The 24,366-nt window shown below is 44.3% G+C and overlaps 1 protein-coding gene across 3 annotated transcripts in view; it reads left to right on the top strand.

Annotated features, from left to right (window-relative positions):
* Positions 1 to 24,366, top strand: part of erg28 (ergosterol biosynthesis 28 homolog) — a 32,254-nt gene that overhangs the window by 6,188 nt on the left and 1,700 nt on the right. For all 3 annotated transcript variants that reach the window (XM_069915862.1, XM_069915864.1, XM_069915863.1), the window contains exons 3-4: positions 12,363 to 12,453; positions 14,963 to 15,081. In XM_069915862.1, the coding sequence (XP_069771963.1) occupies positions 12,363 to 12,453; positions 14,963 to 15,081 (210 nt within the window). The remainder of the gene's footprint in view (positions 1 to 12,362; positions 12,454 to 14,962; positions 15,082 to 24,366) is intronic.

Below are 24,366 nucleotides of genomic sequence, written 5' to 3'. Positions count from 1 at the left end.
CAACCAAGTTTGCCAACTACTCCTTGTACTATGCTCTATGATCCAGACAATGTCCTGGTAAACCTCTTCTGTGCCTTTTCCATAGTTTCCACCTCCTTCCTGTAATGGGGGACCAGAATTGTTACACAGTTCCCTGTGTAAGCCAACCAAAGTTTTGTATAGCTGTAATTGACTACTATACTTTTAATGTCTTGCTCAGTGAAGGCAAGTACGCCACACACCTTCTTTACCACCCTATCTACTTGGCATCTTTCAAGGAGCTGACAATCTCCACCCCAGATCCTACTGCTCATCAATGTTTTTAAGAGCTCTGCCATTAACCATAGACATTCCCCTTACATTTGACATTCCAAAGTGTGACACCGCACACTTGTCTGGATTAAACACCATCTGCCTTTGCTCTCTCCATAGCAAACTGATCTATATCTTGTTGCATTCTTTGACAGCCCACGAAACTGTCCACAACTCCATCAATCTTTGTATCATTTCCCACCCACTACTTTTTCATCCAAGACATTTATATGTATCACAAATCAACAATTATCCCGGCAGAATTCCTCTGGTCACGGCTTCCAGCTGTGTAACACCCTTCCACCAAAACACTCTGTCTTCTTTTGGCTAGACAATTCCCAATCTAAACTGTCAGTTCACTGTGGTTCCCCTCCATTTTTAAATTCTGTATCTGCCTATTCAGAGGGGTCATGTCAGTGCCTTGCTGAATTCTATGAAGGCAGCATCTACTGCCCTCCCCTTCTCAACCACCTTGGTCACTTCATCAATGCATCCCATCATGTTGTTAAGGTATGATACATCCTGCACAAAACCACACTGACTGTCCCTAACCTGATCATGCCAGATTTCCAAATGCGCAGAAAACCTTTCCCCTACATTAGAAATAGGAGCAGGAGTCGGCCATCTGGCCCATCGAGCCTATTCCACCATTCAATAAGATCATGGCTGATCTTGCCATGGTCTCAGTGCTAGCACCTTTAATTCATAACCTTTAATTCATTTACTATGCAAAAATCTGTCTAACTTTGTCTTCAGTGTATTTAATGAGGTAGCCCCTTGTGCTGTCTTGGGCAGTGAATTGTACAGATTCATCATTTTCGGAACCACCCTGCTCTTAAATTCATTCCATCCAGTAATGAAGGCTACCACTTCCTTTGACATCAAGCATAAATTCCCTTTTATCCTTGAGTTCTCTCCTTCCCCTGGCCTTTCTCTTGTTTTAATGTCAATATAAAATGCCTCAGAATTCTCTTTAATCCTCACCAAGATCATTTCATGGCTCCCTTTGGCCTTCTAAATGCCCTGCTTGACCTCTTTCTTGCACCCTTTACATTCCCCAGCCCGATATTAGTTTCCTAAACCTTACGTATGCTTAATTTTTCTTCATGAATAGATTCTCTTTTCATCCATGGGTCTCTTACATTTCCATCACTGACCTTCCTCTAAACGTGCCAGTCCTGAACTATAATTAGCTGATCACTATTCCCAAAATGCTCTCCTACTAGAACTCCCAACTCCTGGCCAGGCTCACTTCCCAGTAAAAGCTTTAGTATGGCCCTATGTGTGTGAAACCAGTTTGATGGGTCCCAAGGGTAACAAGTCTGAACACAGTTGGATTGAACAGTCGTGTTTTATATACACGTGTAGGGGAATCACAACAGACCACAGTCACCGGGTTAAACGATACAGTTACAACCACTCGAGGGTAGAAGCTTTACAATCAAGTTACCACATACAATAACTGCTATCCCTTGATATCCCTGGCAGGCATGGCTCTAGGCATGCAATACTACAGCTCCCAACCCTTTGCACATACCACACCAATGATCCTCGAGCATTGCCCACGGTTCCGAACCTGGAAATGGAGCTCGGGTTTGTCCAAGAAGAGGAAGATGGCTCACATGTAGTGGGTTTTATCGTGCCATCAGGGTCCGGTCCAGGGAAAGATGAGGTGATCAAAAGGGCCAATGACCAGTTGTGTGCTGACATGTGGACGGAACTTGATCTTGATGGCCAGATGATGTGATGAAGGGGACACGTGACCCTCCACAATCTATGCTACAGACCCCTTTCCTTTTTCGATAAGAACCTCTTCTGAGTAGATTTACCAAATTCTGCCCCATCTGGCACTAAATGCGATATTGAGGAAATTAAACTCTCTTTCTAAGCCAAACTTGTGGCTGTTACTTTTTTTCCCCCACAATCTGTGCACAACATCTGTTCTCCTGTCTCTCAATGGCTTCAGGGAGACCTATAAGAGAGCCCTGCCAGAGTGATTACACCCTTCTTATTTTTGATAGGCTGGGTTCGTTTTCCCTGCAGCTCAGAGTCTGAGGAACGAACGATATCATACCTTCATGTTAGGAAGGTCATATATAGAATAAAACCATAAGATAGAGGAACAGAAATAGGCCATTTGGCAAAGGAGGAAAAACCCAACACCCAACCCCAACCAACCGATTTTCCCCTGCAGCCGCTGCAACCGTGTCTGCCTGTCCCGCATCGGACTTGTCAGCCACAAACGAGCCTGCAGCTGACGTGGACTTTTACCCCCTCCATAAATCTTCGTCCGCGAAGCCAAGCCAAAGAAAAAAAGAATATAGAATAAAACCATAAGATAGAGGAACAGAAATAGGCCATTTGGCCCATCAAGTCTGCCCTGCCATTCTATTATGAGCTGATCCATTCTCCCACTCAGCCCCACTCCCCTGCCTTCTCCCCATAACCTTTGATACCCAGACTATTCAGATCCCTATCAATCTCTGCCTTAAATACACCTAACGACCTGGCCTCCAGAGCCATCCATGGCAGAAAATTTCAGGGGTTTACCACTCTCTGGATAAAGGAATTCCTCTGCATCTCTATTTTAAATGGATGCCCTTCAATCCTGAAATTGTGCCCTCTTGTCCTAGACTCCCCTACTATGGGAAGAAACTTTGCCACATCTACTCTGTCCAGGCCGCTCAACCTTCAAAATGCTTCTATGAGGTTCACCCTCATTCTTCTGAACACCAAGGGGCATAGCCCAAAAGTTATCAAATGTTCCTCATATGCTAATCCCTTAATTCCAGGAATCATTCTTGTGAATCTTCTCTGAACCCTCTCTAACACCAGTATGTCCTTTCTTAAATAAGGAGCCCAAAACTGTAGCCCGTCCTCCAAGTGAGGCCTCAACAGTGCCGTAAAGTCTCAGCATCACATCCCTGCTCTTGTATCATATCCCTCTAGATAGGAATTGCATTTTCCTTTTTCACCACTGACTCAACCTGGTGGTTAAGCTTTATTTTTATAATTTTTTATTTTTCACACTATGAATCATATCAACCAAAATATGTACAAACGTTTCTCATTAAATTTACACAGTGGCCTTTTTTCCCCTTTTTTTCCCCCCTTTCCCTCCCTCCCTCTACCCACCCCCCTCCAAAATCCATAAATATTCAACATAATCAACATAATGTTCCAGGATACATTTGTTTTAGATGTGATAGATCAGGGGGTAAAAAAAGGGGAGGAGTTGCTCTGCTTGTTAAGGAGAACATTACTGCCGTGAGGTGGCAAGATGGTCTGGAGGGATCATCCAGTGAGGTTGTTTGGGTGGAATTGAGGGGTGAAGGAGGCATGAGGGTGCTAATAGGGGTGTATTACAGACCACCAAATGGGTCAAGAAAACTAGAGGAAGAAATGTGTAGAGAGATAACGTATATGTGTGAGAATCATAAGGTAGTGATCATGGGAGATTTTAACTTCCCTCACATTGATTGGGATACCCATACAGATAGAGGGCTGGATGGGCTAGAGTTCGTTAAATGTGTTCAAGATTGTTTTCCGAATCAATTAGTAGAAGAACCGACTCGGGACAGTGTAATACTGGATCTCCTGTTAGGCAACGAGCTAGGTCAGGTATCAGACATTAATGTTGGAGATCCAATTGGGTCTAGTGATCATAATTCTGTTAGTTTTAAGGTAGTTTTAGGGAAGAGCAAGGAAGGGCCTAAAGTTGAGGTTCTGGATTGGAGAAGAGCAAATTTCAAAGGAATAAGAAGGGATTTGGGGAGTATTGAGTGGGACAGGATATTTTCAGGTGAGGGTGTAAATGAGAAATGGAGGATATTCAAAAAATAAATTTTGAGGGTACAGAGTAGTTATGTCCCAGTGAGGATCAAAGGAAAGGCTGGAAGTCATAGGGAGGCTTGGTTTTCGAGGAATATTAGAAATTTGGTTAGGAGAAAAAGGGAGGTGGACAAGAGGTAAAAAGAACAGGGAGCTGACAATTTGAAGGAGGACTACAAGGAGTGTAGAAGGAATCTTAAGAAAGAAATTAGAAAGGCCAAAAAAAGGCACGAAGAGGCTTTGGCAGACAGAGTAAAAATAAATCCAAAGGGTTTCTATAAGTACATTAAAAGTAAAAGATTAGTGAGGGATAAAATTGGACCCCTTGTAGATAGCGAGAGTAGGCTGAGTGAGAAGTCAGAGGAAATGGGGGAAATTTTGAATGATTTCTTTGCCTTGGTATTCACTTGGGAAAAAAATATTGAACCAGTTGAAGTAAAGAAAAATAGTGGGGAGGTCATGAAGCATATAAGGATAACCGAGGAGGTAGTGATGGCTGTGTTGAAAAAGATAAAGGTGGATAAATCTCCGGGACCGGACAAAATATTCCCAAGGACACTCAGGGAGGCTTGTGGACAGATAGTGGGGCCATTAACAGAGATATTTAGGATGTCACTGGTCACGGGGGTAGTGCCAAAGGATTGGAGGGTGGCGCATGTGGTTCCGCTGTTTAAGAAAGGGTCTAAATGTAAACCTGGGAATTATAGGCCCGTGAGTCTGACGTCTGTGGTGGGTAAGTTGATGGAAAGTGTTCTGAGGGATGCTATTTACAAATATTTGGAGGTACAGGGATTGCTAGGGAGTAATCAGCATGGTTTTGTCAGGGGTAGATCATGCTTGACAAACCTGATTGAGTTTTTGGAGGGGGTTACAAAAAAGGTTGATGAAGGGAAACTGTGGATGTTGTCTATTTAGACTTTAGTAAAGCTTTTGACAAAGTTCCCCACAGGAGGTTAGGAAAAAAGGTGGAGGCATTAGGTATAAATGAGGAGGTAGTGAAATGGATTCAGCAGTGGTTGGATGGGAGGTGTCAGAGAGTAGTGGTAGAAAATTGTTTGTCCAATTGGAGGCCGGTGACTAGTGGAGTTCCTCAGGGATCGGTCCTGGGTCCACTATTGTTTGTTATATATATTAACGATCTGGAAGTAGGGGTGGAGAATTGGATAAGCAAGTTTGCGGATGATACAAAGATTGGTGGTGTTGTGGACAGTGAGGAAGATTACCGTAGATTAAAAGGTGATTTAGGAAGGCTGGAGGTGTGGGCTGAGAAATGGCTGATGGAATTTAATACAGATAAGTGTGAGATGTTACATTTTGGAAAGGCAAGTCTAAATAGGTCATATGCATTAAATGGTAGACAATTGAGGAGTGCAGAGCAACAAAGGGATTTAGGAGTTGTGGTAAATAGTACCCTCAAGGCTGATACTCAGGTAGATGGTGTGGTGAAGAAGGCATTTGGAATGTTGGCCTTCATAAATCGGAGTATTGAATTCAAGAGTAGGGAGGTTATGATGAAATTGTACAAGGCATTGGTGAGGCCAAATTTGGAGTACTGTGTACAGTTTTGGTCACCAAATTATAGGAAAGATATAAACAAAATAGAGAGAGTGCAGAGAAGGTTCACGAGAATGTTGACAGGATTTCAAGGTTTGAGTTACAGGGAAAGGTTGTGCAGACTGGGGCTTTTTTCTTTGGAGCGTAGAAGATTGAGAGGGGACTTGATAGAGGTGTTTAAGATTTTAAAAGGGACAGACAGAGTAAACGTGGATAGGCTTTTTCAATTAAGAGTGGGGTAGATTCAAACTAGTGGGCATGGTTTAAGATTGAAGGGGGAAAATTATAAGGGGAACATGAGGGGAAATTTCTTTACGCAAAGGGTGGTGGGGATGTGGAATGAGCTTCCGGCAGACGTGGTCGAGGTGGGATCATTGGTTACATTTAAGGAAAGACTAGATAGTTACATGGATAGGAGAGGACTGGAGGGGTATGGACCGGGTGCTGGTCAGTGGGACTAGGAGGGTGGGGATTTGTTACGGCATGGACTAGTAGGGTCGAACTGGCCTGTTCTGTGCTGTAAGTGGCTATATGGTGATCACTGGACCCAATTGGTTCTCCAACATTAACCTCAGACACCTGACCTATCTCGTTCCCTAACAGGAGATCCAGTATTACACCGTCCCGAGTCGGTTCCTCTACGTATTGATTAAGAAAACTATCTTGTACTCATTTGACAAACTCTAGCCCATCCAGCCCTCTTACTGTATTGGGTATCCCAATCAACGTGAGGGAAGTTAAAATCTCCCATGATCACTACCTTATGTTTATTGCACATATATGCTATCTCCTTACAAATTTGTTCCTCCAATTTTCTTGGCCCATTTGGTGGTCTATAATACACTCCTATTAGTGCTCTCATGCCTCCTCCACCCCTCAATTCCACCCAAACAGCCTCACTGGACGATCCCTCCAAACCATCCTGCCACCTCACGGCAGTAATGTCCTCATTAACAAGCAGAGCAACTCCTCCCCTTTTTTTTTACCCCCTGTTCTATCACATCTAAAACATTTGTTTTCTGGAATATTTAGTTGCCAGTCCTGACCCTCCTGTAACCAGGTCTCAGTAATTGCCACCACATCATGATTCCAAGTGCCAATCCATGCTCGAAGCTCATCTACCTTGTTCACTATACTTCTTGCATTAAAATACATGCATTTCAGAGAATGACCCTCACATATATTCCCTTTTCTACCTTTTACCTTAACCTCCATCCTTCCTTTGTTATCTTTATCATTCTTAACTAGGTGGCCATGCACTCTAGACATTGCTTGCAAACTCTGCTCCCCACCCCCCTGCCAAACTAACTTAAACCCTCCCCTACAGCTCTAGCAAATCTGCTTGCCAGGATATTGGTCCCCCTCCAGTTCAAGTGGAGTCCGTCCCTTTTGTACAGGTCCGACCTTCCCCAGAAGAGATCCCAATGATCCAAAAATCTTATCCCCTGCCCCCTGCACCAGCTCTTTAGCCACGCATTCATCCTCCACACCCTCCTATTTCTACCCTCACTAGCGCATGGCACCGGCAGCAATCCAGAGATTACTACCTTGGAGCTCCTGTTTTTTAACTTCCTGCCTAATTCTATGTATTCCTGTTTCAGGACCTCATCCCCACATCTAACCAAGTCATTGGTCCTCACATGGACCAAGACTTCTGGCTGCTCACCTTCCCCTTGCAGAATTCTGTGAACTCGATCAGAGACATCCTGGACCCTAGCACCAGGGAGGCAACAGACCAAACTGGATCCCCGATCTCGTCCACAAACCTCCCATCTGTCCCTCTGACAAGTGAGTCCCCATCCACAATTACCCTGCTCTTATCCCTCCTTCCCTTCTGAGCCTCAGGGGCAGCCCCTGTGCCAGAGACCTGACCCCCACGACTCGTACCTGATAGGCTGTTCCCCCCAGCAGTATCCAATGCTGAATACATGTTGCTGAGGGGCACTTCCACAGGGGTACTCTGCACTGGCACTCTCCCTCCTTTCCTTACAGTCACCCAATTCCCTGACTCCTGTCTTCTAGGGGTGACTGTCTCCCTGTAACTTCTCTCTATCACTGCCTCTGCTTCCCTTATGATCCTTAGTTCATCCAATTGCAACTCAAGCTCCCTAACACAGTCGCTCATGAGTTGCAATTGGATGCACCTTTTGCAGGTGTAGTCATGAGGAACAGCTGTGCTGTCTCCGACTCCCCACATCCCACAATTGGACCAGCTGACTCCATTACCTCCTTTCTTAATATATATAGGTTATTTAAAAGAAATACTAAACAAATAATACTAAAAGACAAACCAAAAAGGACACCTTACCACACAGGGAGCTCCTTCAATAGCCCTGCTCACTCACTGAGCCGCTCCTGTCTAGTTGACCTACTTAATTTAAAGTGACTCGATACATGTTCATTTACTGTTACCTTCGCCAACGGTCCATTATACAATCCTTTAATCCAATTTATATATTTTTCTGGTAGATTGAACTTCTGTACTACTTTAAATAAGTAATTCCACTCTACTCTGTCAAAGGCTTTTTCTGCGTCTCGAGCAACAGCCACTGTTGGTTTCTTATTTCCTTGAACTGCATGAATTAGATTAATAAATTTACAGATTAATAAATCCAGTTTGATCTTGTTTTACTATTTTTGGTACACCATCGGCCAATCTGTTTGCTTATAATTTCGCTATTGTCTTATGATCTGAGTTAAGTAGAGATGTTCGTCTATATGATGCTGGTGTTAGTGGATCCTTCCCCGTCTTTGGTATTACTGTAATTATTGCTGTTTTACATGAATTTGGCAAGTTTTGTGTTTCTTCTACCTGGTTCATTACTTCCAGGAGAGGAGGAATTAATAAGTCTTTAAATGTTTTATAAAATTCTATTGGGAATCCATCCTCTCCAGGTGTTTTATTGTTCGGCAGCTTTTTTAATATATCCTGTACTTCTTCTATTTCAAATGGTTTTATTAGTTTGTTTTGTTCTTCTTGCAATTTCGGCAGTTCAATTTTAGCTAAAAATTCCTCTATTTTATCATCTTTCCCTTCGTTCTCAGTTTGATACAATTGTCCTTAAAATTTTAATTAATCTCCGTTGGATGATATATAATTTGTTTGTCCTTTTTCCTTGATGCCAATACAGTTTTTTTAGCTTGTTCTTTTTTAAGTTGCCAGGCTAATATTTTATGTGTTTTTTTCCTAGTTTGTAATACTTTTGCTTTGTTTTCATTATGTTCTTCTCCACCTTGTACGTTTGTAATGTTTCATATTTAATTTTTTTGTCCGCCAATTCTCCCCTTTTCGTTATATCATCCTTTTTTACTAATTCATTTTCTGTACTTACTATCTCCCTTTCCATCTACTCTATTTCCCGATTGTAGACCTTTTTCATCTTAGTCACAGAACTTATTATCTGCTCTCTAATGAAGGCTTTCATTGCGTCCCATAATATAAATTTGTCTTTCACTGATCCTGTGTATATTTCAAAATATGTTTTAATTTGGCGTTCAATAAACTCCCTAAATTCTTGTCTTTTAAGTAGCATGGAGTTTAACCTCCATCCTTGAGTAAGTTTTGCGCCTACTCTAATAATATGAAAATTTCTTCTCTCTTGGCTGTTGCCTCCTCCATATATCCATAAGTTTCATTTCCTGCATTGATTTAACCATAAATTTGGCTACTTTATTCTTTTTACTTGTCTCTTGTCCAGTTTTATCCAACATTGGATCCAAATTAAGGTTAAAATCCCCTCCTATCAATATATTTCCTTGTGTGTCTGCAATCTTGAAAAAAATATCCTACATAACCTCCTCATTAGGTGCGTATATATTGAACAAATTCCAAAATTCTGAGTATATCTGACACTTTATCATTATATACCTCCCTGCCGGATATATTATTTCCTCCTCTATTTTGATTGGTACATTTTTGTTAACTAGTATGGCTACACATCTAGCTTTCGAATTATAGGATGCTACCGTTACGTGTCCTACCCAGTCTCTCCTTAGTTTGTTATGTTCCACTTCACTTAAATGCATTTCCTGCACAAATGCTATATCTATTTTTTCTTTCTTTAATAAATTTAGTAGCCTCTTCCTTTTAATTTGGTTATGTATTCCATTAATGTTTATAGATATATGCATACATCTGTTTTCTACCTCTTTGCCACCTCCACCCCCCTTTTCCCCATTTTCATCTCTTAGTTTTCTCTTATCACACTTAATATACGAAAACATATTTAAGACATAAAGTAGCCCCGCAGATCCCACATCCATTAATACCTTAACCCCAAAAGTTCCCCCCCCCCCTCTCTCAGTTGCCCCATACCCCTTGCCGGGCAACCACAACTCCCCTTTTCATTTGGCTTGTGATCTTGTTTGCAGCGTCAACTGATTTTGCAGTGACTGTTATTCCCCCTCTACCCAGCCCTCTCCAGAAAAAACGTATAACAAAACTCTCTTTTTTTTCCCCCTTAGTCCCTTCATTTCCTTCTCTTTTCCCTCTATTTCTTTGCATATACATTGTTTTTACATCTTTATTTATACTTTATCACCATTCTTCATTCTTGTTACATCTCTGCATCTCTTCTCCTGTCCTGCAAAAGTTCTGCGAATTCTTGCGCTTTCTCTGGATCCGAGAACAGTCTGTTTTGCTCCCTGGGTATAAATATTTTAAGCATGGCTGGATGTCTTAATATGAATTTGTAACCTTTTTTCCATAAAGTTGATTTCGCTGTATTAAATTCCTTCCTCCTCTTTAGGAGTTCAAAACTTATGTCTGGGTAAAAAAATATTTTTTGACCCTTGTATTCCAATAGTTTATTATCTTCTCTAATTTTATTCCTTGCCCGTTCCAGTATATTTTCTCTTGCCGTGTGTCTCAAAAATTTTACTAAGATGGATCTTGGTTTTTGATGTGTCTGCGGTTTCGGAGCTAGTGTTCTGTGTGCCCTTTCTATTTCCTTTCCTTCCTGCCTTTCTGTCATTCCCAGGACCTTCGGGATCCATCCTTTTATAAATTCCTTCATGTCTGTGCCTTCTTCACCCTCCTTCAGGCCCACTATTTTTATGTTGTTTCGCCTACTATAATTTTCCAACATATCAATTTTCTGAGATAACAACTCTTGTGTCTCTTTAATTTTTATGTCACTTTCTTCCAATTTTTCTCGCCATTCACTTCCATTTCTACAGCCGTTTCCCGCTCTTCCACATTCTCTACTCTTTTCCCTATTTCTGTCATGACCAGTTCTAACCTTTGTATTTTATCTTCTGTTCTTTTCATTTTCATTTTAATTGCATTAAACTCCAATGACAACCATTCTTTTAGTGATCTCATTTGTTCTTCATGAAAGACTTTATCTATATTCTGTTCATCAGTTTTACCTTCTATTTCTCTGTGAAGATCTTGGTCTTTTTCTTCCTCTTCTTCTGTGTCTGTACCTATGTTTGTGTCTTTTTCTTCTCTTCTTTGTGTCTGTGTCTCTTCTGTTTTTCCTGATGAGCTGCTTATATCTCTTTGTCGGGCCTCTTGTTGCTGGTCCTCCCCTCCTGGGCTGCTTGTCTGATGTGCTTCTTGATGTTGGTCTTCTTGTCGATCTTCCCTCCGTCTGTCTTCCACGTCTGTTTCGCCACACCCTCTTCTGCTGTCTTCCTTATCCTCCAGCTGAGAGCCCTGGTGTCGGGTGTCTCTCAGCTGCTCGGTCTGTGACAGCCCACTCCTCTGCTGAGCCCCCCTCCCGCCAGTGTCCTCTTTCCCCTTTGATTGCGAACTTTTGTTTGGCTCCGAGAGCCATTTTTGTAGTGCACCGGCTGGTGGGTCGCGACTCTGTAGGGCAGGTACTGACCTCGAATGTCGGGCGCTCCTCGTCACCACAGCGTCCTGTTCCTTCCTGCAGGTAAGGCCTTCTTCCTTCTTCTCCGGCAACTTTTTTTGCTTCATTTTTTTCCAGCTGTTCTTACTTTCTCCTTCTTGGAAGCCATCTTCTTTCTCTTCTCTGTATCTTTATCTTCTATTTCTTGTACTCTACTTTTGTTATGCTTTGCTTTTTCCTAACTTTTTTTCCTATTTTCCTGGAGAGGGCTGGTTTTCCCGACCGTCCACTACTCCATCACGTGACTCCTCTCACTTGGTGGTTAACCTTCAGGGTATCCTGCATGAGGACTCCCAGGTAGATAGTCTTTTTCCTATGATTGGGGTGTCATAAACAATAGGAGCGATGTTTAAGGTGAAGAGTTTAAAGAGGATTTGAGGGATAATTTTTTTGAATGGGGGGATTATTACCGGGGTCTCTGGAACTTGCTGCTGCAGGTGGTGGTAGGGTCAAATCCACTCAGCACACCCAAGAGAATACTTGAAGAGGCAAAGCACAGAAGGAAAGGTCCTAATGGGATGAGTGCGGATGGGCAAAGAGGTTAGGATAGACATGGTGGGATGAGAGGCCTGTTTCAGTGCTGCACTACTCAGTCAGGTTCTTGTGCTGATTGGAAAGAGGGGCTGAGTAGGAGGGAGCGTTCTAAAGGCCCAGAGGTGGATGGTGCACTGAATGGGGGCTTGGACTATGCCTCCTCCTGTCCCTGTAGTCAGAGCATGACTCTGCTGGAGATGTTACATTCACTTCCCTCTCTTTGTTCCTGCTGATGCTTCAATACTTCATTCTCTAAGTCCTTACCCAATGTTGTGGTTTTTTTTTTGTACACAGTGAATGGGCTCCAAGCCAGAACATTTGGGATTTGGACTCTGTTGTCCTCCATCATTCGGTGCACCTGTGCCGTGGACATTCAAAACAGGACGTAGGTACCTGTGGGATGGTCAGAGCTGGACAGCAACTACAGCAGAAGGCTGTGGGAAACAAGGGAAGAGAGAGCTGAAGCCCTGAGAGAGCAATGTATCCTTGTTAGCTGTGGTGAGACACCAGAGGTTAGCTGAGGAACAAAGGGATCTTGGGGTTCAAGTCTATCAATGAGGTTATTTCCTCCTTTCAGAAGAGCAGCAGGAATAAGCCAATCAACTACAGGCCAATGAGTTGTGTTATGGTAGGGACATTATTGGAGAAAATCCTCAGGGACCGGATTTATGTTTGCCTGGAAGGCCAGGGGCTGATCAGGGATCCTCACCATGGCTTTGTGCAGAAAAGATTTTGTCTCACTCATTTAATTGAGATTTTGAGGAGGTAAAATTGAAGACTAATTAAAGCAGGGCATGAGACGGACTTTAATAAGGCATTTTATAAGGTCTTGCATGAAAGGCTGGTCCTGAACATTAAGGCAGTGGTCGGTGGTTAATTGGTTCCAATGTTGGTTGTTGAAACTTGGCAGAAAGTGCTGGTGGGAGGGATGTCCCTCTGACTGCAGGCCTGTGACCAAAGGTGTGCCACAGGGGTCAGTGCTGATCTCATCCCTCCTCGGGCGAGGACAAAGGCAACCCATCTCTTTTCCCCTCACTCCCCACTTATACAGATAGCAGACACACAGGAGACGCTGGAATCAGGAACGACCCACAATATGCAAGAGGGCTCTTGCAGTGTCCATGGGAGAAATAAATGGTCAACATGTTGGGCCAGAAGCCTTCATCAGGACTGAGAGTGTGGAGGAGAGAGCTGGTGTAATGGGGTCAGGTGGGGGGAGTCCAGGGGAGGAGAAGACTGATGGACAGACACAGTTGACTGACAGACCTGGACAGAGGGAGGGGGAGGCAGAGGGTGAGGAGAGGAAGATGAATCATACAGATATGGTGGGTCATAGGCACTGGAATCTGATGAATGTGTCAATAGTGGTAAAATTAAGATCAGATGGAATCAAAGTTGGGGGTGGGGAGAGAGTGGAAAAATCCAAAGTGGGGAGAAAGAATGGGTCAGTGTGGAGGAGTTTCACTCTGTGTCTGACCCCAGGAGTGTGATGGACGGTGTGGAGGGAGCTTCACTCTGTGTCTGACCCCAGGAGTGTGATGGACGGTGCAGAGGGAGCTTCACTCTGTGTCTGACCCCAGGAGTGTGATGGACGGTGTGGAGGGAGCTTCATTCTGTGTCTGACCCCAGGAGTGTGTGATGGGATGGTGCGGAGGGAGCCTCACTCTGTGTCCGACCCCGGGAGTGTGTGATGGGACGGTGCGGAGGGAGCTTCATTCTGTGTCTGACCCCAGGAGTGTGTGATTGGATGGTGCGGAGGGAGCTTCACTCTGTGTCTGACCCCAAGAGTGTGTGATGGGACAGTGTGGAGGGAGCTTCACTCTGTGTCTGACCCCAAGAGTGTGTGATGGACGGTGTGGAGGGAACTTCACTCTGTGTCTGACCCCAAGAGTGTGTGATGGGACGGTGCGGAGGGAGCTTCACTCTGTGTCTGACCCCGGGAGTGTGAGATGAGACGGTGCAGAGGGAGCTTCACTCTGTGTCTGACCCCAAGAGTGTGTGATGGGACAGTGCGGAGGGAGCTTCACTCTGTGTCTCACCCCAGGAGTGTGTGATGAGAAGGTGTGGAGGGAGCTTCACTCTGTGTCTGACCCTGGGAGTATGTGTTGGGACGGTGCGGAGGGAGCTTCACTCTGTGACTGACCCCGGGAATGTGTGATGGGATGGTGCGGAGGGAGCCTCACTCTGTGTCCGACCCCGGGAGTGTGTGATGGGACGGTGCGGAGGGAGCTTCACTCTGTGTCCAACCCCGGGAGTGTGTGATGGGACGGTGCGAAGGGAGCTTCACTCTGTGTCTGACCCCAGGAATGTGTGATGGGACGGTGCGGAGGGAGCTTCACTCTGTGTCTGACCCCGGGAGTGTGTGATTGGATGCTGCGGAGGGAGCCTCACTCTGTGCCTGACCCCGGGAGCGTCTGATGGGACAGTGCGGAGGGAGCTTCACTCTGTGTCCAACCCCGGGAGTGTGTGATGGGACGGTGCGAAGGGAGCTTCACTCTGTGTCTGACCCCGGGAGTGTGTGATGGGATGGTGCGGAGGGAGCTTCACTCTGTGTCTGACTCTGGGAGTGTGTGTTGGAACGGTGAGGAGGGAGCTTCACTCTATGTTTGACCCCGGGAGTGTGTGATGGGATGGTGTGGAGGGAGATTCACTCTGTGTCCGACCCAGGGAGTGTGTGATGGGACGGTGTGGAGGGAACTTCACTCTGTGTTTGACCCCGGGAGTGTGTGATGGGATGGTGTGGAGGGAGATTCACTCTGTGTCCGACCCAGGGAGTGTGGGATGGGACGGTGTGGAGGGACCTTCACTCTGTGTCTGACCCCCTACTGCCCTGCATCCAAGTTAGGTTATGGATGCTGTGTGGGGGGACTAATTGCTTCCGTTTGTACCCACAGGCTATATCACATCACTCTCTGGACTTTCATTCTGGCACTCATTCACTTCTTGTCAGAATCGTTTGTGTATCACACAGCGCCCGTCACAATCGGCGTGATGGCTCCTGTATTAGTGGCTGGTAAGTGCCATTGTGTTTGAGTCCAATCCCTGATTAACTCTTCACGTGGAACTCCTTACCATAGGAAGTTGTCGAGGCTAATTCATTCGATTTATTTGCAAAGGAGTTGGATGTGGCTCTTGTGGCTCAAGGGATCAAGGACGGGTGTGCAGTGAAAGCAGGAACAGGGGACTGAGGTTCAGCCATGACCATATTGAATGATAGTTCAGACTTGAAGGGCTGAATAGCCTCGTCCTGTTTCCCAGTGTGTGGTAAGTCTGTGGCTTGTTATGATGGATTTGGTGCAGTGGTGCGGAGACTGTTGACTGGGGTACTGAGTGTCATTGTTACTCCCCAAAACTGTACTGGTCAACACTGGTTTAAATCGATGCAGAACAGGACTGTTTAACTCCTTAAAACTGTGCCATTGTGCCGGCCAACACCCTCTCCACCCTCGCCTCTTCCATTTCCCACCTCACAAACCCTGTTCCCAGCTGTGGGAAAACAGATTGAGCTCCTGGACCAGAGAATTCCAGAGATCTACAGCATTAGCTGCAGATGTTTCTCCTCCTCAGTGTCTCACCAACTACTATCAACCCCTCCTACAATCTTCCTTCCCCTGACCAATGTACCATTTGCCTTTCTGTTAGCTGGTGAAGCTGAGAATTATTGTATGTCAGAGTCCTACAGCATGGAAACAGGCCCTTCAGCCCAACCTGCCCATGCCATCCAAAATGTCCCACCCACACTAGTCCTACCTGGCTGCGTTTTCCCCATATCCTATCCATGTTTTTTTGCGTCCAATTTTTTTCTTCACCATTGCAATAGTACCTGCCTCAACCACCTCCTCTGGAAGCCCATTCCATAGATCAGACATGGTCACATTGAATGGCAGAGCAGGCTTGATGGGCCGGATGGCCGACTCCTTCTCCTATTTCTTATACACCCACCACATTCTGTGTAAATCTCTCTCCTCTTGCTTTAACCCTATGTCCTCTGGTTACCATTTTCCCCCAGTCTGGGCAAAAGACTCTGTGTCCACCCAAGTTCTTCCTCTCACGGTTTTGTACTCCTTTATAAGATCATTCCTCTCCCCTCATCAACCTCTTCAGTCACATCTTCAGAAAATCAGTCAGATTTGTGAAGCACGACCTCTCACTTACAAAAAGCTGACCATCCTTATTCTGTCCTTGTCCATCCACAGACATGATTTATCTTCTCTCTCAGAATATTCTGCAGTAACCTCCCAGCCACAGACATTGGGCTCTTTGGCCTGTAGTTCCCAGGCTTTTCCCTGCAGTCCTTCTTGAACAGAAGTAGATTTTCCACCCTCCACTCACAAGATCACAAGATAAAGGAACAGAAGCAGGCCACTTGGCTCATCAAGTCTTTTCCATGACCTACCTTAAGCTGAACTATACTCACACCTAGTTCCAATTGCCAGCCTTTAACCCATAACCCCTGATGCTCCGACCAATTAGATGCTTATCAATTTCCTGTTTAAATACTCCCAGTGATCTGGCCTCCACCGCTGCATGTGGCTTTGAGTTCCACAGATCCACAACCCTCTGACTAAAGAAGTTCTTCCTCATCTCTGTTTTGAATGGATAACTTCTAATTTTAAGATGATGACCCCCTTCGTCCTTGATTCACTCACCAAGGGAAACATCTTACCCACATCCACCCTATCTAAACCTTTCAAAATACAAAATGTCTTTATGAGATCTCCTCTCATTCTCCCATACTCATAACATAACATAACAATTTACAGCACGGAAACAGGCCATTAGGCCCTTCTAGTCCGCACCGAACCAAACACCCCTTTCTAGTCCCACCTCCCTGCACAATGCCCATAACCCTCCATCTTCTTCTCATCCATATACCTGTCCAACCTTTTCTTAAATAATACAATTGACTCCGCCGCCACTATTTCTCCCGGAAGCTCATTCCACACGTCTACCACTCTCTGAGTAAAGAAGTTCCCCCTCATGTTACCTCTAAACCTCTGCCCCTTAATTCTTAACTCATGCCCTCTTGTTTTAATCTTTCCTCCTCTTAACGGAAATAGTCTATCCACATCCACTCTGTCTATCCCTTTCATAATCTTAAATACTTCTATCAAATCCCCTCTCAACCTTCTACGCTCCAAAGAATAAAGACCCAATCTGTCCAATCTCTCCCTATACTCTAGATGCTTAAACCCAGGTAACATTCTGGTAAACCTTCTCTGCACTCTCTCCACTCTGTTTATATCCTTCCTATAATTAGGCGACCAGAACTGCACACAGAACTCCAAATTAGGCCGCACCAACGTCTTATACAGTCTCAACATCACCTCCCAACTCCTATATTCCATGCAATGATTGATAAAGGCCAGCATACTAAAAGCCTTCTTCACCACCCTATTCACGTGAGTTTCTACCTTCAGGGAACGATGTACCGTTACTCCTAAATCTTTCTGCTCTTCTGTATTCCTCAATGCTCTCCCATTTACCACGTATGTCCTGTTCTGATTCTTCTTACCAAAATGAAGCACCTCACACTTATCAGCATTAAATTCCATCTGCCATTTTTCAGCCCACTTTTCTAAGCAGCCCAAATCCCTCTGCAATCCGTGAAAACCTTCTTCATTATCCACTATTCCACCTATCTTAGTATCGTCTGCATATTTACTAATCCAATTTACCACCCCATCATCTAGATCATTAATGTATATAACGAACAACAATGGGCCCAATACAGATCCTTGAGGCACACCACTGGTCACCGGCCTCCAACCTGACAGACAATTATCCACTACCACTCTCTGGCCTCTCCCTTTCAGCCAATGTTCAATCCATTTGACTATCTCAAAATTTATACCTAAAGACTGCACCTTCTTAACTAACCTTCCATGTGGTACCTTATCGAAGGCCTTACTGAAGTCCATATAGACAACATCCACTGCGCTACCCTCATCCACATTCCTCGTCACCTCTTCAAAAAATTCAATCAGATTGGTCAAACATGACCTTCCTCCCACAAATCCATGTTGAGTGCTCCTGATCAGACCCTGTCTATCCAGATGTTTATAAGTACTATCTCTAAGAATTTTCTCCATTAATTTACCTACCACAGACGTCAAACTTACAGGCCGATAGTTGCCAGGCTTCCTCCTTGAACCCTTTTTAAATAACGGAACCACATGCGCAATGCGCCAATCCTCCGGCACTATCCCCATATCTAATATCATAAAAACTAAATCCCTACATCCCCCTCCCCCCACCTAGCACCCCCCCTGTCAGAGCTAAAAAAATCAGGTATTTAACAATTGCTGCTTGGTGGGCCAGCCCTTTACATCACAAAAAAACTCATTTATTTTATATCCAAACCCATACATTTCAAATATAAAGTCCATATTTCAACAAAAAGAGGTTAATTATTTTGCAAATTGTAAGTTATCTTCTCTAAATAAAGACACGATTGAAATTCATTGTGCGATCTTTGTATATTCAGTTCAACGTCATTCTTCCATGTAACAGGTATGCATTTTCTAGCTACCGCCAGCCCTAAACATATAAATGCAATTTGAGATTTATCCAATCACAAATCCATCATCGATGTATTAGTATAACCCATTAAACACACTAATGGATCAAGTTGCAAATCCATCTTAAATAAATCTTCCAAAAATTTAATAATTTTTCCCCAAAAAGGTCTGACTTTTGTACATGCCCATATTGAATTAAGAAAGTTCCTGTCTGTTCTCCTCATTGAAAACACAAATCCGAAGAACTAAATCCATATTTTTTCAACTTTTCAGGAGTTAAATACAACTGATGTAAGAAGTTATAATTAACCAAACTATATCTCACATTAATTAATTTTGTCACACTATCAACACACATATTCGACCATTCCTCCAAAGATAATGTAATGGATAAATCCTTCTCCCATTTGTACTTCATTTTATATACATTACATTTTCCTGTAATAACGCATACATTTCGGAAATAAACCCTTTCTTTCCCTTATCAGCAATTAATATCTCAAAATTCGTTTGACCAGGTTACACCAAATCTCATTCAAAATTTTCTAACAATGAATCTCAAACTTGATAATAAGCAAATAAAGAATTCGATGATATCCAAAATTTCTATCTGTCCAATAAGAGAAAAACCTACCTGCTTCAAGACAATCCTCCACCAACTTCACACCTTTCATTTCCCAATCTTTCATTGGGATTATTAAGAGAAAAATAAATTATCTTGTTCTGATATAATGGTGTCTAAGCTGAAATTTTACCTTTAGTTCCTATGATCAATACCAATTGTCCATTAAATGTCTTAAAACAGGCAGTTTATACTTTTACAAAAGCAAAGAATTCCATTTATATATAAAATGACGCACATTATCCTCAGGTATCTGATCCAACTCCACCTTCCCCCATAGTGGGGATTGAACAACATCAAACATCCTATTGATAAATTTTAATTATGCTGCTTCATACTAATTCTGAAAATGTGGTTATTGAAGTCCACCTAATTCATACCTCCATGTCAACTTCTGCAGGGAAACATCCTTCCGCATCTTTACGGTTTCTTCAACATTTCCTGCTCTGCCACCTAGCTTGGTCTCATCTGAAAATTTGGCCACAAAACCACAATCCAAATCGTTAATATTAATTGTAAACAGCAGCGGCCCCAAGACCGACCCCTGCGGAACACCGCTTGTTGCAGGCAGCCATCCTGAATGGAATCCCTTAATTTCAACCCTTTGCTTCATGCCTATCAGCCAATTTTCTATCCAGTCTAATTTTCTTTTTCTTTTTTCTTTGGCTTGGCTTCGCGGTTGAAGATTTATGGAGGGGTAATGTCCACGTCAGCTGCAGGCTCGTTTGTGGCTGACAAGTCCGATGCGGGACAGGCAGACACGGATGCAAGGGAAAATTGGTTGGTTGGGGTTGGGTGTTGGGTTTTTCCTCCTTTGTCTTTTGACAGTGAGGTGGGCTCTGCGGTCTTCTTCAAAGGAGGTTGCTGCCCGCCGAACTGTGAGGCGCCAAGATGCACGGTTTGAGGCGATATCAGCCCACTGGCGATGGTCAATGTGGCAGGCACCAAGAGCTTCTTTGGCGCACCTCTGTCTCGGTGGCCAGTGGAGAGCTCGCCATATAACACGATCTTGGGAAGGCGATGGTCCTGGAGACGTGACCTACCCAGCGCAGTTGGATCTTCAGCAGCGTGGATTCGATGCTGTCGGCCTCTGCCATCTCGATCCAGTCTAATATTGTCCCTGTAATTCCATGGGTCCTCTTCTTATTTATCAGCCTCACATGCAGCACCTTATCGAAAGCCTTTTGAAAATCCAAATATACAACATCCACGGCTTCCCCTTTGTCCATCCTACCTGAGATTTCTTCAAAAAACTCTAATAGGTTGGTCAGGCAGAATCTACCCTTTAAAAAACAATGCTGACTAGGACTTATCCTGTCGTGCATTTCCAGATATTTCATAACCACGTCCTTGAGGATTGACTCTAATGTCTTCCCAAACACTGATGTCAGACTAATGGGCCTATAGTTTCCTTTTTTTCTGTCTCCCACCTTTCTTAAACAGCGGAACCATATTTGCAACCGTCCCGTCCTCTCTAGCCCTCACCTATACTTTATTGACAACACATTAATCTCCGCCAGGGCACCTGCACTTCCCTCTCCAGCCCCCTCAATATTTATGGATACCTCTGATCAGGCCCAGGAGATTTGTCTTCTTTCATATGCATCAGGACCTTCCACACCTCCTCAACCATAATTATGACTGTTCTCAAGACACTACCCTGAGTTCCCCAGTCATCGCATCTTTCTCAGATTTAAGATTCACTTTATTGTCAAGTGATTGAGTGTAATGTTACACAGAACTCGTTTTCATCTGCCATAAGGCGGACAGATTTGCCATTGGCAGAGATTGCCTGAAGCTCCTCTTACAGTCAGAGAAAGAGAAGTAAAAGAGAGTGTGTGTCCCCCCCCACCCCGCCCAGAGTCATCAAGTGTCTGGATTCATCTCCAGCTCCCACAGCCTGCGCAGCCACACAGAGTCCAGTCCAAACCATATACACTTCAACCCACCAGTTTATACCTGTTCTATCCCCCTTTGTGCTCGTGAAGAGAGCCTGATTTCCCCTCATCATCCATGCTTCCCTGACCTTTCTAACAGGAACGTGCATGTCCTCGACTCTTGTCAAGACACTTTTCAAACATTCCTCTTCCTTCATGCAACCTGTTCCAATGAACATGTCTTACATCTTCAAAATGGGTCTTGCCCCAGTTCTGCATTTTAACTCATGGACCCACCCTGTCTCTCACCATAACTATTTTAAACCTAGTGGAACAATCATCACTGATCCTCAAAGGGTCATCCATGAACACTTCATTCACTTGTCCTTCCCAATTTCCCGTGATGAGTATTGCCCTCTCCTGTATGGGACCCTCTACATATCGCAGGAAGAAACCTTCCTGAACACATTTCACAAATTCCACCCCTTCTAAACCTTTCACACCATAACATTCCTGGTTAACCCTTCGATAGTTAAAATCCCCAACTATGACCTCATTTGACCTCCAGCTGCAGTGGTCTCCTGGCAACTTTGTCCCTCTAATTCCCACTGACTACATTGGGCCCTGTAATACCCTCCCAACAAGGACTCATCTGTTGTGCCTGCACGTCGCCTCTGTCTCGCTATTACATGAGACTCTGTACACCCATCTTTACGCCATCAGCTCTCGTTTTCCTACTCTTCTGACCAAAGTAAGATTCGAGTCTTTTTTAAATATTCTATTTATAATTTTTCAAACTCATTTTGCATATTCAGATATTTACAAATATAATTATAGCCATGAACAAAATGAAACCATATTTTCCCCTCTCTCTCCAACCCTCCACACCTCATATTCGCACCTCGCCGACAGGACATCTACAACACAAGTAAGGGAATCAGCACTGGGGCTCTTTCCATACATAATGAGATAGACAACAGACTCGCCAAGGCAAATAGCGCCTTTGGAAGACTACACAAAAGAGTCTGGAAAAACAACCAACTGAAAAACCTCACAAAGATAAGCGTATACAGAGCCGTTGTCATACCCACACTCCTGTTCGGCTCCGAATCTTGGGTCATCTACCGGCACCACCTACGGCTCCTAGAACGCTTCCACCAGCGTTGTCTCCGCTCCATCCTCAACATCCATTGGAGCGCTTACACCCCTAACGTCGAAGTACTCGAGATGGCAGAGGTCGACAGCATCGAGTCCACGCTGCTGAAGATCCAGCTGCGCTGGATGGGTCACGTCTCCAGAATGGAGGACCATCGCCTTCCCAAGATCCTGTTATATGGCGAGCTCTCCACTGTCCACCGTGACAGAGGTGCACCAAAGAAAAGGTACAAGGACTGCCTAAAGAAATCTCTTGGTGCCTGCCACATTGACCACCGCCAGTGGGCTGATAACGCCTCAAACCGTGCATCTTGGCGCCTCACAGTTTGGCGGGCAGCAACCTCCTTTGAAGAAGACCGCAGAGCCCACCTCACTGATAAAAGGCAAAGGAGGAAAAACCCAACACCCAACCCCAACCAACCAATTTTCCCTTGCAACCGCTGCAATCGTGTCTGCCTGTCCCGCATCGGACTTGTCAGCCACAAACGAGCCTGCAGCTGACGTGGACTTTTTACCCCCTCCATAAATCTTCGTCCGCGAAGCCAAGCCAAAGAAGAATCTGTTTAGGGGCAGACACACATCAGGACACTGTTGGACATTCACATCCAGACAAACAGGAACAAAGGAGAAAATGGAAAAGAAATTAACCAATAAATAAGGTTCCAGGATTCGCCACATCTCAGCAGCCAGCACCCGTGCTGTCAGTTTTTCTCGGCTGGTGTGATGGAGCGAGCTCCCTAGTCCCCTCAATGGAAGGGTAGATCAGTGGAAAAGAGGGTGGAGTCATGTAGGCCCGCACTATACCTGTGCTTCAGTGTAATTTAAATATGGTCGTCAAATTTTAAGGAATGTACTATATCATTTTCTCCAGGGAAACAACAGCTCCACATTTCCATGTTCCAACGTGCAATGTCTAGATGGGAGTTGGACTCCCAGGTATCTGCTAAGCACTTCCTGGCCCCTGCCAATGTGATCATTACGAATTGTATTTGAAATTGGGACAGCTTCACTGTCCAGCATGTTCCCCAGCAGGAACAACTCTGGATCCTGTGGGAAATCCTTCCCTATAATTCTTTTCAGGACTTGTCCTAGATGTACTCAAAAGGGCCTTACCTTGGTACACGTCCAGGTTACATGCAGAAAGGTTCCCGTCGTTATGCCGCATTAAAGCATTAGTCTGAAATTTCTGGCTTGGCCTTGTTCATTTTCTGCGGCATCAAATAGAACTGGAGAAAGAAATTGTACTGTACCAGCCGACATCTTGCACAGGTCTGACCAGCACTGCTCATTAATTGTTATTCTAAATCCGACTCCCAGCATTTCTGGTTTTGGACTTTGTGTTTAGAGCAGGAAATACGTTGCCAAAATAAATTTTCGCATGTTCCCCTTTCGAATCAGGGTTTCCATGGCACTGTACATCGGTAAGGTCATCGATGGACCTAATTTGTCCCTCAAGAAAGATCTTATCTGAAGATAGCAGAGGAACTTTTATTTAATAAATCACATTTATTCCTAAGCTGTTCAAATGACATTAGTTGTCCCCGCTCGTAATAGTCCTCGATAAACCTGATCCCCTCCGGCACCAGGTATCCAGGATCTTGTTATCTACTGTCAATGTGATTAACCTTTTCGGAATCGGGGATGGTTTTGGAGATGGTCTCACTTTTACTCCTATACATTGGTTAATTTTATTCCAAACAATGACATTTTAGGTTTTTTTTGCCAGATAACAATTTAGTATTCCATTTATAACTAAAATCCCCTGCTACCTTCTCGCCCACCGTGTGCAGACCAATTTGTGCCCAGGATGTGCACCTTCCCCCTCAACTAGAGAGGCGATTTACAAGATTCAATTTATGGTCATGACGTATAAACAGTGTCATTATTAAACTGTATTGCCTTTTGTCTGCTGTAAGGCCCTTTATTTTAGTTCAGATACATGCAGGCTTTTCAATCATACCTTGAAGAAGGGCTCAGGTCCAAGATATTGGTTACATGTCTAACCTCTGGACATTACGAGATCAGCCAAGCTCCTCCAGCATTTCTGTGTTTTTACTACAGTCACAGGATCTGCAGACTTTCATGTTTCACCCCTGCCCAAGAGGTGTCCTCCTTGATTAACA

This window comes from Narcine bancroftii, chromosome 2 (genome assembly GCF_036971445.1).
Source record: "Narcine bancroftii isolate sNarBan1 chromosome 2, sNarBan1.hap1, whole genome shotgun sequence".
NCBI lineage: Eukaryota > Metazoa > Chordata > Chondrichthyes > Torpediniformes > Narcinidae > Narcine > Narcine bancroftii.
This window is presented reverse-complemented; position numbering and strand designations above follow the sequence as displayed.